This window comes from Natator depressus, chromosome 3, assembly GCF_965152275.1.
Source record: "Natator depressus isolate rNatDep1 chromosome 3, rNatDep2.hap1, whole genome shotgun sequence".
Lineage (NCBI taxonomy): Eukaryota > Metazoa > Chordata > Testudines > Cheloniidae > Natator > Natator depressus.
Window position 1 is genome coordinate 17,461,019 of NC_134236.1, and position 16,023 is coordinate 17,477,041.

The 16,023-nt window shown below is 44.9% G+C and overlaps 1 protein-coding gene across 1 annotated transcript in view; it reads right to left on the reverse strand.

The window, feature by feature from the left end:
* The window catches only part of ENPP5 (ectonucleotide pyrophosphatase/phosphodiesterase family member 5), a 20,028-nt gene extending 12,501 nt beyond the window's left edge, over positions 1-7,527 (reverse strand). The window contains exons 1-2 of the mRNA XM_074947473.1: positions 7,434-7,527; positions 1,344-2,212 (exon numbers count right to left, since the gene is read on the reverse strand). Coding sequence (XP_074803574.1) covers positions 1,344-2,172 — 829 coding nt within the window. The 5' untranslated portion in view covers positions 2,173-2,212; positions 7,434-7,527. The remainder of the gene's footprint in view (positions 1-1,343; positions 2,213-7,433) is intronic.
* Positions 7,528-16,023: the final 8,496 nt, after the last annotated feature.

Genomic DNA, 16,023 nt, shown 5'->3' on the forward strand with positions numbered 1-16,023 from the left:
AAAAACGTTACTACTACTACACAGGGCTGAAAGTAACTCAGGACACTTACCGGTATGGGGTAGGGGCGGGACCTCAGGCAGGGGCGGGGCTAGGTTCAGCACCCCCCAGCCAGCCCTTCCAGGCCGCTTGGTCTGTGCCACCCAAGGTTCCCGTGGTGATTTAAAGGGCCCAGAGCGCCGGAAGCTGCTGCTGCGGTAGCGGTGTCCGGAGCCCCGGGCCCTTTTAAATCGCCGGCACTGGGGCAGCTGCTCCCTTCGCCCCCCCCCCCGCCCGTCAGCAGCCGAGGGGGGGCAAAAGGGGCAGGGACCTTAAAGCGCTGCAAGGTCCTTTGCCACGGCAGCACTTTAACGTCTTGTACTATCCTTGGAGGTTAAGGAGAACATTTTTTCTCTCTCCTTGTATCAACCTTTATTATACTTGAAAACTGTTATGTCCCCTCTTAGTCTTCTCTTCTCTGGACTAAACAAATGCCTTTTAAATCGCCAGCACCGGGGCAGCTGCTCCCTTTGCCACCCACACCAATCGGCAGCCAAGGGGAGGCAAAAGGGGCAGGGACCTTAAAGCGCTGCAGGGTCCTTTCTCCAGTTTGTCCAAATCTTTCCTGAAATGTTGCCCCCCAGAACAGGACTCAAGACTCCAATTGAGGCCTAATCAGCGCAGAGTAGAGTGGAAGAATTACTTCTCTTGTCTTGTTTGCAACACTTCTGCTAATACAGCTCAGAATGTTTGCTTTGTTTTAGAACACTGTTGCACTGCTGACTCATATTTAGCTTGTGATCCACTATGACCCGCAAATCACTTTCTGCAGTGCTCCTTCCTAGGCTGTCATTTCCCATTTTGTATGCGTGCAACTGATTGTTCTTTCCTAAGTGGAGTACTTAGCATTTGTCCTTATTGACTGTTATCCTATTTACTTCAGACCATTTCTCCAGATCATTTTGAATTTTAATCCTATCCTCCAAAGCACTTGTAACCCCTCCCATCTTGGTATTATCTGCAAACTATAGAAGTGCACTCTCTATGCCATTATCTAAATGATTGGTGAAGATATTGAATAGAATCGGACCCAGAACTGAACCCTGCGGGACCCCACTTGTTATGTCCTTCCAGCTTGACTGTGAACCACTGATTACTCCTCTCTGGGAACGGTTTTCCAACCAGTTATTCAACCACCTTACAGTAGCTCCATCAAGATTGTATTTCCCTAGTTTGTTTATGAGACGATCATGCGAGATAGTATCAAAAGCCTTACTAAAGTCAAGATATGCCACATCTACCACTTCACCCCCCCCCCCCCCCCCAACGGCTTGTTACCCTGTCATTTTAATGCCATAGTTCCTACCTTCTTTTGGCAAAATCGCTACCACAGGAGAATGGTCAACCATTGTATACAGCTCTCTAGCCACATATCGATCAAGCTCTATGAGCCTTTCTGAAGAAGACTGTGTCATTCCATGGTCACTTGTGATTATGATATTCAGTGTGTCCCACAACTTTGCTTTCTTCAGTTCTGACACAAGATATCCCAGCTTGTCATCAATCTCACTAATGACTGCGCCCATACGTGGATTTTCTGGGCCTAAAACATGCCCCATCGCATCAGGCTGCTCCCAGTACAGAAGACCAAAATTTATGGGTTCTTCTGAGGTAAACCAATCAATAAGTTTGTCAACTCGATCTTCGAATGAAACAGACTCATTGTAAAACATATAGTGTGTAGGAAAGACTCCATGTATTTTTACATCTGTTCCAGGCCACATAGCAGCTCCGGTTCTATGTCCTTCCATTTGATTGGTGACCCATATTGGACAGGCCTCTTCCCAGAACTTTGAATTATAGATGTTCATTCTGTTCAGGGAGAAAGTTTTGTTCAGGACAGGATCATACATTTCATTAGCAACCATGCCATGGCTCTCTGCATAGAGACCTGTCACCATTGTATAATGATTAGGATAAGTTTTTGTAATAAATACATTAGTAACCTGTTTAACATGAGCACCATTCTTCATGATATAATGAAAGTTAGGCGTTGGGACTTTATAAATATAATCCCATCGAAATCCATCAAAAGATAATAGTAACACTCTGGACTGGTCCTGCTGGAAACAAAGCGTGCTTGGAAAAGTCATCATACAGACTGCCAAGACTCCCCAGTAGCAATTCAAAGCCATCCTGGAAAAGCTTTTTCACTCAGGCACAAAGTTCGTATCTCTAGAATACAAAGGCAAAATTCGGTTACCACTTCTGCAAGTTAATTATCTTGAACACTTATCTTTACTACAGTATAAGTGAATCTGAACAAGTTAGTGAGTAATCCCTGTCAAGAGGTAATCATGTGGCTCCCATCACTGTGGAACACCTCACAAACATTAGTGGATTTCCCCTCACAACACCCCTGCTAGGTAAGGAAATAGAATTAGCCCCATTTTACAGATGAGTAACTGAGGCACAGAAAGATTTAATGATTTACCCAACGTTACACAAGAGTCTGTGGTACAGCCAGTGCTTTGAACAAAAAAAAAACATTCTTCCTCGTCCACCCTGACAGATTTGCCAACATTTGAGACACTATATATTTAAATATATATATATACACGCACATACATACACACCCCCCCCCATGTAAATCTATCTTGAGTGTATGTGTATATATGTACATACATACACACACTCAAGATAGACTTACAAGGGGCGAGGGGGGAAGAGGTTTCTGTGTATAAAACTATTTCTTTGAAGCTTCCAGTTCCTTGTTAGGTTTGTTCTTCAAGTAATAAATAAGATACTATATTTTCACTAACTCCAAGGCTAAGCCTGATATAGGTAACTAAATTATTTAGACACCAGCTTCTTGAAGTGATGCTACTCAAAGTAATTATCATGTGCTAAATGCAACCTTGGGTTTCAAGTTCTTGGGGGAAAAAAGACTAAAATCTTTTAACTCTAAGTCTAAAAGAGACAAGGAGTTAATACCAGATTGTGGCAGCAAAGGTACCAAATAAAGAGTCACCAAGTATATGTCAGCTGTTCAGCAGAGGGGAAGCAAGTCATCACAGGGAGGCTACAGTTAAAATTTCACTAACACTCCCTAAGTGTATTTTGATACTGGAATATCATATGTTCAGTAGAATAGAAGAATTACTTCTCATGTCGTGCTACTTTGATCATAAAGGCACTATCAATTTTAAACTACTATCAATCTGGCTCATATTGAAACTAGAGATTTAGAGGTGAAATACTCCATACAACTCTCAGCCATCTAATTTCCCCTCACATACAAAGATTTTAAATCTATCTGCTATGAAAAGTCTCTTGATTTATGAAGGAAAAAGGCAGAAAAGGAGAAAGATTAACTAGCGTCTCAGATGATTCACAACTGCACTTCCTAATCAGTCCAGTGCTAAGCATAAAAATTCTTTTGTCCTTTTAAATCAACAGTCACTGACTTCTGAATATACTTAATACAGAAAGCATGAAATGAGAAATTCTTTGCTAAAATGAGAAAATTCTTATATCTAATCTGACCACTGCAAACTAAAACCAGTGACTGTTATGGGTTGTTTGCAGAAAATGTTTTCTTTCTAGATAGCCATGAAAATAATTAGCTGTGTCTGATCAGCCGTTTCATCAAGAAATCAGCTGCCCAGCAGACACCCTGAAAGGAGTTATCTATATATAACAGCAGGTGCAGAGCTCATACAAAATGAAGTCATCCTCTCTTGTGATGCTACTTATTCACTGAAGGCTTTAGTTTTATCCTTCCCATACACTTCTAATCAAGACTCATTAATTATTCCAATTCAAGGCAGGCATATATTCCTGTAAAGCCTTGAAAACAGGTTTACATGCAACAGCTCATTTCCCAAAAACCCATTAAAAATGCCTGTTTGTCCTGCCAAGAGGATTATTCCTCTAATTGTTACAGGCTTGCTGCATATGGCTGTTTCCTCGTTCTATTGTTATTTTAACCAGTTCTAGCCGACTGACGGGTCCATTCCCACATATCAGCAACAGTGAGGCACATCATGCAGATTTGCCTTTCACTCTTTATCCAATACATTCATTATTTTAATGACTTTTTAAATCAACAATATACAGCCTTCCACTGAAATCAGTACTAGTTTTACAGTGAATATCAAGTAGACCACATCCACAAGGCTTACGATTGATTATCCTTGTGCATCTGATCTCTCAAGCTGAACTTTCCTTAAAAGACAAGGTTGAAGAACAAATGAAGGCAGAACTCTTGTTTTATCTATCTGTGGAAATCAACCAAGAACTTTTGAGCCAAAGACTGCCTCAGTGTTAATCTCCACAACCTTTGGCAATTTTCTCTCCTTCCCATCAGCTTACAACCTGGATCCCAAACCCTGCCCCAGCTCAGCTCTCTCCTACAATACTTCTATCAATAAATCTGAACTACCTATATAGGCACTCAAATGGCCCTCATATATGAACACCTCACAAATATTAATGGATTTATCCTCAAAACACTTCTCTAAGGTATCAAGTATTGGGGTAGCCGTGTTAGTTTGTATCCACAAAAACAACAAGGAGTCTGGTGGCACCTTAAAGACTAAAAGATTTATTTGGGCATAAGCTTTCGTGGGTAAAAAACGCTTCTTCAGATCCAACTGTGGTTTTTTACCCACAAAAGCTTATGCCCAAATAAATCTGTTAGTCTTTAAGGTGCCACCGGACTCCTTGTTGTTTCTCTAAGGGAGGAAACTATTATTTTCATTATACATATGGTCAATAACATAGCCAAGAATTGAACCTGGATCTCCTGGTCCCAATTCAGTGTTTTAATCTCAAGATCACCATTCTTCATGGTTTTTACAATTTCTGCTTCACAATATAATGTTTGAAAGCATAGCAACAAAAGTGACAGAGGAGTAGACCTAAGCAAAAGGATGTGAGATGTGGAGATGTGAAGAAAACAACATTATAGTCTTCAAATACATGAAGGGACCAATTTCTATCATAAATCACCAAATAGTAATGGATTTAAGACAGAGCTGGGAAAAAGTCAAGGTTACATTACAGAAAAACTTGATAACTTGTTCTATTGCAGAATCATTTTTATAGTTAACAAGGAAGATTATGGAAAAGAATGAATTAGAAAATAGCAGGTACTAAAGGCCTCTTTAATACGGTGGGGAACTGGGAGCCTGGTGTGGAGCCCAGGCAGCAGATGGGTTCCAGCTGGAGCCCCGCCCCAAGTCCTGGGGTGACAGCCCAGCTGTGAGCCCTGCTGGGTTCACAGCAAGGAGCTTTTCTTGTCAATTTCACAGCTCCAGTGCCTAGCCATGAAACTGACAAGAATGACTGCCAATAGCCAAGGTAAGTAAGATAGTGTCTACACAGTTACTGTATCACCCTTACTACACTGAAATAAGCCCTATGCCTCTCCTGGAGATGGAATTATTAGGTCGGTGTAGTAGGGCACTTACACTGGCAGGAGCAAGGCTTTAGTGTACACACTGACATAACTAGATCAATGTAAGCTCCCTTAAGTTGCCCTAACTCTATAGTGGAGATTGGACCGTAGCCTGACAAAGAAACAACAGAGAGACAACAAATGGATTCTATGACACCTTTGCTGGGTGGCGCACCGGCTTGGCCAGAATGGACTACGTCTTAACCTTTGCTTCTCTATGGTGCTTGCTAACCTAAGAACTTCCAAATAGATCCTACTCTCTTTTGAGTAGGGCTGCCTGGCTGAGGTGCACTGGTCCCTGAAAAGTGTAAAAGTCATGAATCTATCTCAGTTGGACTCACTGGGCAGAGTTCACAATGTGAAACAGGTGTACCGGAGCCCAGAGGCTCAGTCTCAGAGGCACTGAGGTCCAGTGACCTATCTTTAAGGAAGAGTGGGACCCATGGGGGATCTGGTACACTGAAGAGGCTCCTCCAAGGAACTATTTAAAAACTGGGGTGCAGCACAGATATTGGGTCTGTGACCATGATCTAATCATCTCTTCTTGCCTTAAGAATCTATTAAACACATTCACTGAAGTTTGACATAAAAGGGATGACATACTGGAGGAGATCAATAGGGATCAAGACATTACAGGGATCTTCCACCAGAAGCCCTTTTTCGCCCCTGACAGTGTTCACGCCTGTTATTTCAAGTTGACCAGGTCTGTTGCGTAGGTCTTGTTTCCCTAAGATGACAGTGGGAAGTTTGGTTTTAACCTGCCACATGCACCTTGCCTTGATAAAATTACTGAGAGGAGCCCTGGGCATTCAGATACACTAGGGTGATGGGCTTAGATACCACAGACAATAATTTAGACTGCAATCCAAGCAAAATGTCTCAAAAGTACAGTTCAGTGTAGAAATGCAGAGGGGATCAGCACGGAGCATTTGGATCAAGCAGGACAGAGGGAGAAGTGTGTCTGTGTGGTTTTTTGGGGGCTGGGAGGGGTGGAGAGGTTATCTTTTGCTTCCCACCGACCTGCACATCTAAAATTAGTCAGGGAAATCAATAGTAAAATAGATTTCAGAGTAGCAGCCATGTTAGTCTGTATTCGCAAAAAGGAGGACTTGTGGCACCTTAGAGACTAACCAATTAATTTGAGCATAAGCTTTCATGAGCTACATCCAATGAAGTGAGCTGTAGCTCACGAAAGCTTATGCTCAAATAAATTGGTTAGTCTCTAAGGTGCCACAAGTCCTCCTTTTCTTTTTTAGTAAAACAGAGGTTTAGCAAACCCCACCCAGCCTCATCCTCCAGCTGGCCTCCTGATCCCTAGCTGGGGGAGACAGGCACCCACACAACCTGCTCTCAATCAAGAGAAGCAAGTCTCAGGGGCAGCCATCCCATCCCCCATGTCCTTGTCTGGGCACACCCGATATATGGGTCTAGAAGGGGGAGCTGACAACCCCCCACGACAACATGTCGGTATCCACAGGGGAGCCAGCACCACCCCTCCATAGAACGGTATCCCATGGGGCCAGAGGGAGGAGCCGGCAACGCCCCCCATAGATCGGTATCCCCGGGGAGCTGGCACCGCGATAGATCGGTATCCGGGGAGGGAGGGGGCCCGAGTGGGGAGCCGGCACCGCGATAGGTCGGTATCCCGGAAGGGGAGGGGGGCAGAGTGGGGAGCCGGCACCGCGATAGGTCGGTATCCCGGGATGGGGGAGGGGGCCCGAGTGGGGAGCCGGCACCGCGATAGGTCGGTATCCCAGGAGGGGAGGGGGGGCAGAGTGGGGAGCCGGCACCGCGATAGGTCGGTATCCCAGGAGGGGAGGGGGGGCAGAGTGGGGAGCCGGCACCGCGATAGGTCGGTATCCCGAGAGGGGGGAGGGGCAGAGTGGGGAGCCGGCACCGCGATAGGTCGGTATCCCGGGAGGGGGAGGGGCGAGCGCCGAGCGCCGAGCGCGGGGCCCAGCCACTCACGGGGAAGGGGGCAGGGGGGGCACGCACCTCAGCGCCTCAGTCACACGCTCCTGGCGGCCCGTTCACGAGCGCTACCGCGCTGAGTCGGTTCCCCGTGCCCCTCCCAGACCCCGCCCCTTCCCGGATAAGCCCCGCCTCCCTCCCGCCTATTGTTTGGGCACTTCCTGTGCCCCGCTCCCAGCCCCCAATGGCCAGCGACGCTGTCCGTCAGGTGTTGGGGAAGGGTGGTCACGGGCGGGGCGGAGAGGGACGCGTGCGCAGTCGGGACAGCAGGTGACGGGCGCGGGCTGGGTGTTGCCATGGTGCCCCGGGCAGCTGGGCTGTTCAGGATCGCACCCACCCTCCCCGGCCTGCGCCCTGCCTCCTCCTAGCCCAGGCCGGCAGCCGACCTGTGCCCCCGCGCACGGCCTGTGAGCTCGTTGGGGGGCAGGGGCTGGCCCCGCGCGGGGCCCGGGGCATCGCCTCAGCCTGGGGCTGGAGGCCAAGCGGGACGCTGTCAAACCGTGGGCGCGGCTCTGGCCCTGCGGCTGAGTCGCTTCCAGCCGAACCCAGAGGCGAGTTACAGTTTTGGGGGGTCCTGGGCCAGAGCCAGTGGGGCGCCAGGCGGAGCAGGTCAGGGTGCCTGGGCAGGGGCCCTGCTGGCCCAGTGGCTAGTCCGCCACTGGCCGAACCAGCTCCTCACAGCCCTGCCCAGAGCAGCCCCCTCCAGCAGCAGGGCCCCCCCAACTCCACTGCCCCAGGGCAGGGCTACGCACCTAACTCCTTTTAACAGACAGCTTGATAAAGACATGGCAGGGTTGCCTTCGGGTGGCCAGACAGCAAGTGTGAAAAATCAGGACTGGGGTGGGAGGTAATAGGAGCCTACATAAGAAAAAGCCCCAAATATCAGGACTGTCCCTATAAAATAAGGACATCTGGTCACCTTAGGTTGCCTGCACTAGCAGGAGCTTGGACGCGTCCCCCTTGGTGTGCCATACGTGTAAACCTTGGGGCAATGGTAGGAACATCAAAGAACGCTTTAGCACCATAGGTATGAAGTGGTCTCCTTTTCTTTCTCACTCTGCTCACACAGCAGTGCTGTGGACTTCCTTGCTGCAGAAATTGCAGCTTCTCCGTTACTCTCTGCCAGATTAGCAAGATGTCTCAAATGGTAGACTCCATTTGATTTGCTGAGTCTAAAGACAGATTTTTTTCCCAATAGCAGATAGGGATGATGCAGAATCACATCCAGTTAAGCCGTGTACAGCAGGAAGTATCTTGCAGAAGTCAGAAGTGAGTGTGTCACAAATTGCATGCACAGGTATGATAGGTGCTGTGATTGTTCCTCCCTTGCCAGACTTAAATATGGTCGTCTTGGCCATAGCAGGGGTGCCAGATTTCTTGACTGGTCTGAAGAAGCTACATGCCCCATAAGAATCAAGTGCACGTCTCACAATTCTCTCCATTTGTTCTTCACCAACATCTGCTATTTTCAACAGAGACTCTTGTAACATCAGATGTTACACGCAGTCCAGTAGATATGTTGATAAGCACCGCTGGATGTGATTCAGGGTCAAATGAGTTTATCTTATTGTTGATGACATGGTTGGCAAGAGCTGTAACCTGCTTTTCATCCCTCTTCAATGCAGAGGCAAGGACTTGTTTGTGGACTGTGTCTTCACTACTTCTCGTTAGGCGACTTCTTTCTCATAGCTTTTGCATATTCACTCAGGACATGTCTTGTGGGGGTCCATCTAACAAGGGCTGGATTCTTTTTTGTCAGTCCTACAATCCCACTTCTGCCCTTTGAGTCTTTGAAGACAGTTTTCTCTGTTCCCTAGGGTGGCCAGATGTCCCGTTTTTATAGGGACAATCCCGCTTTTTTGGGACTTTTTCTGATGTAGGCACCTATTACCCCCCACCCCCATCCAACTTTTTCACAGTTGCTATCTGGTCACCCTGCTGTTCCTGCATCACTCCAAATGCCACTGAAAGAACCAGGTGTCTGACATACATTCCCCTGACTCAAAGGCATCATGTACTTCCTCAAGGAGATTTAACATACCAAGAATGTAGACTGATATCCATATGGCATAGTCAGACCTGCCTGCAGTATGGAACACTGTGTGTGTAAGGCATTAAGAAGTTGAAATGAACTTAAACAGTAAAAACTTCTAGTCGTAGTCATGTTGCAATGTTTCTGGAACTGTGCAAAAAATGACTCTCTCATTTTGGGTACCATATTTTCACCTCACCTGCAGGCTTACGGCACCATTGGACAGCTCCACATCATACCACACCTGAACATATATAAAATAGGCGTTCAAATGATATAAGATGTGGGTGTGTGTAGGGTAGGCAGATTGAACTCCAAAAATATGGCAACTTTTCAGAGAATTGTCACATACCTGTACAGGCAGGGAACTGTTCACCCTGGAGATACCCTAGTCAGAAGGGAAAGAGACCAGAGGATTGGTCTGCACCCGAGAAGTGACAGCCAAAGTAGTCAGAAACCTGAGGGTGAGTGCCCTTGCTGGACCACTGAACTACATGTGCAGTTGTCCTGAACCGTGACATATGTTCTTCTGAAGGCAGCTGAGGCAGGACTAGGATATTCTCAGTTAAGAGGTCTAGACTTCCAGAGGAGCAGTGGTGAATGCAGTGTGACCTCCTGTAGGAAATGCTGCCAATGGCATTTAAAACAGGAACTTGTCCCCCTTCCCCCCGCCCCACTTTTGCCCCTGCCCTTCTCTCTTCCCCAAACCCAAGCAGAGCTGCCTACAACTTGGCATGGGAAGAGAACCAGAGGATCCATAGACTCCACTCAGGACGTTGCTATTGTCAGTCTATTTTAAGTAGAAGGTGCTCAGGTCCAGACGTCAACGATATATAGGCACCTATTTCCCATAGAAATCCCTTTGAGGATCTGGGCTGCAGATATTACTGTGACGGGTAGCAGGACAAACCCTAAAATGGACAGAATTATATAAACTGAGTCGAAACTTCCCGATTTGGATGAAATCTGACAATTACAAATTCCTCTAAAGTCTTCAGAATTTCAGGGGGGAGGGAGAGTTTTCCTGAAGAGCTCGAAACCTTTTACACAAACAGGAATCCCTGTGAGGAAGCAAAGTGTCACTTCCCATTTATGAGTTTCTGTATGCGGCGATTTCAAACACAGAGAGCAGTGGATTTTGTTCCAAACATCTTAGTTTTTTTGTTCATGAGTACTCCAAGGCTGTCAATAAAATGCAAGTGGCTACTGATTCTTTTTTTCAGTCACTTTTGGGGCACTATTTTCTGTGCAAAGCCCTTGGCACCACCATTTGAGAATGGTCAGTGGTAAAAATTGCAGATAGGCTATGGCATATTGAGCCAAACCCTGGATGCTGAGCAAAGCTTAAGTAAAAGTTGTGTTCTGGAAAACAGTGTGTGTTGGAAGGGGTGACCTGACTTCATGCCAGGGCCAGACCCACTGGAAACTGAACTGTAGCTGGGAGAATAGCTGGCACAACCTAGAACTCTTTTCTTCATCCAAGCATGAGATTACGAGAGTCTGTACTATGCACAGACTGAATGAACGCGCCCTTTATATGCTCCCAGAATAACCAAATTTACCCACCTCAATGGTGAGTCAGAGATGCATCACTAAACTCCCCTTAGCACATAGGGTTGTGTCATCTCTTGTCCTTTTGCACAGCAGGCTCACTCCCTGTGACCCTTCCATTGGCACACAAACATCTATCTATATAAACATTATGGCAGAATCAGGAACAAAAACAAACAATTGTGGGGCCAGGGTTTTGCCCACTACAATGAAAGCAAGCTGTTCCTATCTGGCCCATGCTCATGGAGTTTAATTATTTATTAATAAGTTATTAGTTGTATATTTCACACTTACACTTCTGCCTAGTTACTAGTAATTTGCAATGGCAGGAGGAAAGGATTGTACATCATCCATTCAAGGCCAGATTCTGTTCCCTTGCATGGGGGGATGCCTTACTCTGTGAGGTTTATTTCAATGATCTACTCATGCAGTAACGCACCACGCAGCTGAGGGACAGTGGGAGAATATGATCCTCTGCCATTTTACCTATGTTTCTGTAAACATGGAGGACTGGTGTTCTGTTGATATCTGAACACATTCAGTGCTGGGGATTATAATATAAGGCATGGCTGTTGTTTTAAACATTCATTTTTGTAGAGTCTGTGCCTTATTTGATATTCTGAATTATTAAAGCACAGATTGACAAATGAAAAACTATGGGTCCAACATTAGTGCACAACTTGAATGTATCTTGGAAATGTGTTTTATTGATCTGATTTGTATAAAATGTGACATCAGTACCTAGAAATTGACAGACTGGCTCAGACCCAGGGTCCATCTAGTCCAGTATACTGTCTCTGACAGTGGCCAGCAACAGATGTGTCAGAGAAAGGTGCAAGAAACCTTGCATTACACCGATGTGGGATAAAATTGCACACAAGCATGTGGTTAACAAAACCTACTTAGGTGCCTTTAGGCGACTGTGTTTTTCTGTCTTGTTAAATATTGTGACTCTTAAGCCTATGGTGGTACCACCGATTCATAGCTATTAAACTATGAAGGTGGTAGGTTGATAAACACACCTTGGTGGTGGTCAGTGGATATTCATCCTTCAGCAACAAAATGAGGCCTCCTCCTCCTGGACTAAAGTGGTACCTGGCAAGCTTATAGTTGTCAGGACAGTCCACTAGAGGGAGCCATTGGCGCACATTAAGCCAGCACGCTGCATATATCTGTTGTTACAAATAGCTAGAAAGGGGGTAATGTTTTCTTGGCCATGGGAAATGCTTTGGCTGCTTGAAATTAATCTATTGTGGTGATTAATGATAATCAAAGGAAATTAAGAATAGGCAAGAAGTTCAGTAATTCCACCAAAATGTTTAATACCATATTAGATTTCCACTGAAGTACAGAGCTAATGTATTTGTACAAAATATATGATTAAAAATAGTATTGATTTATAATATGTACAGATATGTCACATCTTTGTCAGCAATCCAGACACTTGAATAAGGAGAACATGGTTAATGGTCTCAGATCCACAATAACATACATGAAAGGCTTCTGCAGCTAATCACAATAGGACAACTTGCCAAATCAACAGTAAGGATGAATCAGTCAATACGGATGACACATTCCTTTCAGAAATCTCTGAATGAGAAGCAGTCTGTTCTAAAATGGATTCAAAACATTTATACTTTTTTCTTCTAAACTGATAGTGAAGAGAACATGTCTTCAGGACACTAATGTTGACACAATGACGGTCCTGTACTAGATTAATGATCTATCACTTTCAGTGGTTTATTAAACAAGGCTGATTTTCTGATGTACAGAAGATAGACCAGTTTACTCCTGCTGGCCTGATCCTATTCTCAGGAAGTCAATGGGAAAACCTCTGTTAACTTCAGCAAGAGCAAGATTGAGCCCTCTATTTCATGGATATGAATTACAGGGGATTAAATCCTAGAGTCTTTATTCAGGTGCTGAATGCTTTTAATTCCCATTGACTCAGAGGATGATCAGCCCCTCAGGTGCAGCATCAGGTTCCTAGTGCTTACTTGAGCAAGGTTCCCTAGACAAAGAAATCCTGGACGCTAGGGCCTGCAGATACTGCACTGTTGGAATACTGGTATTCAAAGAGTCCCTGGGTGGTGACCTTTACCCATCTGGGAGTGAGCATCTGTTAAAGGGGTTGATAAACCTTATTATGCCTTCTGAACATCCCTGCTCTAGAGGCAGGACAGGGCCTCTCCCCTGGTAAGAATGCAGCGTAGCATTGTGCTTTAGGGAGTGCAAGTGCTGTGCTGCCTGTGCTCCTCTCCAAGCCAAAGCATCTGCACTGGCCAGTTTGCAGGTGCCTCAACCTCTTTGGGATAGGTAGTGGCACTTGATCCTCACTGTCCTTGCACTCTTCTGAGCACAAACAGTGGAACCATGGCCAACCTTCACCTAGACCTGTGAGGTAACAGATCTCTTGGGCTACCCCCGTCCTTACACATCTGCACAGGGGCGCCGCACAATCTGCCCCATATGGTGTTGCTAAAAGCCTCCGTAACTCCAACTGCAAAGCCAGTGAACATGGTACAGTGTGGGTTGCTGAACTTTGCCCTGTATGAGCTTCTTGAATAAAAGGTGCCATATTCCTCACCAGCTTAACTATTAATTTCAGTGTTGTTACACCAGGGATTAATCTTGGCCAGGGCCCGTCCAGTACCTTAATCTTTTTTAGCCAGCAATCCTTGTATATTTTGGTAACTATTATTGTAAAGTGGCTTCCTTGAGGAGAACACAAAAGCTTCAAGATGAGACACTGCTTTATTTTCTTATATGTTAACACAGTGGATAAGTAATTGCAGTACTTAAAAAAAAAACCTTCTTGCAAATTTAGTTTATTAAAGAATCTTGAATGGAGGAGGAGGAGGAGGAGGAAACCTACTGTGATTTTGAGTTTCAATGGTTAGCAGGAAATTGCTGAACCAAAACCAAAACGAATAGCAGTTGCACTAATCAGGATTATTCATAATAACCAGCCCAACATCCCTCTTCCAGGAAAAAACAGTGCTGTCCCCGTCCCCCCCCTCCCCGATCTATGACAAAGTACTGTAGGACTGTTATCACCTCCGATAAATCATTCTGATGAGTCTGGGAGTAATTCTAACAAATAATTTGCAGACTGTCCATTATCAGGCAGTGAGTAACTACAAGCCCAATCCTGTAAGGTGTTGAGTCCCCTTTGAAAACAGGGCCTCTGTGCAAAAAGTGACTCAGCAATGATCATTCTAGTTGTTGCCTGCTTTGGGCTTCCCAGTGCATCCTGTCTGCTCTAATGTATGTCCTATTTAAACTGTAAACTCTTTGGGGTGGTGATTATCAATTTGTGTCTTGCACAGCCCTAAGCACATCACCGGTAACAAAATACATGCACAACTTTGTGCATGCAGTCAGTTGTGCAAGTAATCAGGGCATGAACCAGTCAGGTGCTGAACAACGGGAGGTGAGACATGCCTTCAATCCTGACTTCCCAGAGATGCTCGGCATCTTGCAGGATCCGGCCCTGATGGCACACTCTCACTTGTGTGCAAATGCCTACTACAGAAGTGTAACAGCCCATTTGTGTGTTCACATTAAGTGCTTAATGGGATTTTGTGCATATAACGTCAGTTATTACATTTGCCCATGCAGTGTCCAGGTGAGGCCTGTCTGGAAACATGGCCCGCAATGTCCACTTTGGCAATCATTGGGCTTAGTTCCAGGCATTGTGGTTTTTCCCTTTTATGCCCTATTCAAACACAAATAGCTTAGACAGTTTTCACGTTTCAGTACAAATCAGCCAAAGAAGCTTTTCTCATTGTATCTGGGGTAAGCTCACATGCTGCCTAGCAGTAGAGAATAATTAGGAGTTATACAGACCATTTTACTCCTGGATCCCATCCCTACAGACACAAAGAATAAGGTCTACATTGTCAAGAGACCAATGATTTTTGTGTGCTTCAATTTTTGGATGGCAAGCTGAGACATTAAAGGGTCCTGATTTTCACCAAGTTCCGAGCACCATCTCTGAAAATCAGGCCCCTTTAAGATGCCTTGTATTGGGCACCAAAATCATTAGTCACTTATGAAAATTAGATCTAAACGACTTGCACAAGGTCACACACAAGAAATCTATGGTGGAGCTGGATAGAGAACCCAAATCTTCTGGCTCCAGTCCTTTGCCTTAAACACAAAATAATCCTTCAGGACTATCCTAGAAGAAGAGGAAAAATACCCTATATGAATCGACATGGTAGACCATAAACCATCACTGGTATTTTGTGGTAATCAGGATTAGTATTGTTATTTTCTTTTTAAGATTAGGCATTTTCTCAGTGCCAAGTTACCTATTTAAACATGCATATGTATCATGTTTACTCATATTGAACAGCCTCTGTGGAGCCATTTCAGTTAGTAGAGACACATATTTGCTCTTCTGAAGTGATGCAGTGTGCTATTTTTACACACTCCCAGGCAAGTTCAGATATGGTATAAGCAGTGTAAGTTTATGAAACTCAATGGAATTGCAACTACTTAAATTAGATTTGATTTTTACCATCATATCTTGCCACGAATTGTCATAATTTGTATAGAGAACAATAGTGACTGAAGTGAAAGCTTGCATATATCACACTTATATTTCCTTTATCCTCCTGCTCCAGAAACACAGGCCCACTTGAACTAAAGGATAATCTCCAGTCAGCAGCATGTGACCTGTGACGCACATTTAAGCAGTCCTGATTGCATCCCGTAGTGAGCAGTAGTGCACATTCACACTAGCCAGTTCACTAGACTGTTTTAGCCTTTCTTGAGGATTGCTTTCCAAAATGCTAAAAGCAAGCAGAACACATGGACAAATCATCATTTGCCATATTTATTTTTTAAAACTAAGCTCTGAGTTATACAAGTGCAAAAGTGATTCATTAGCCAATAGCCTTTTTTAATACTCCTATAAAATATGACTAAATAGAATTAAAAGATGTGTACAGTATAATGGAAATGCTGACACATTACTAACTCTCAAAGTGCTAGGATGTACCACTGTAAAGTCTTACAAGACTA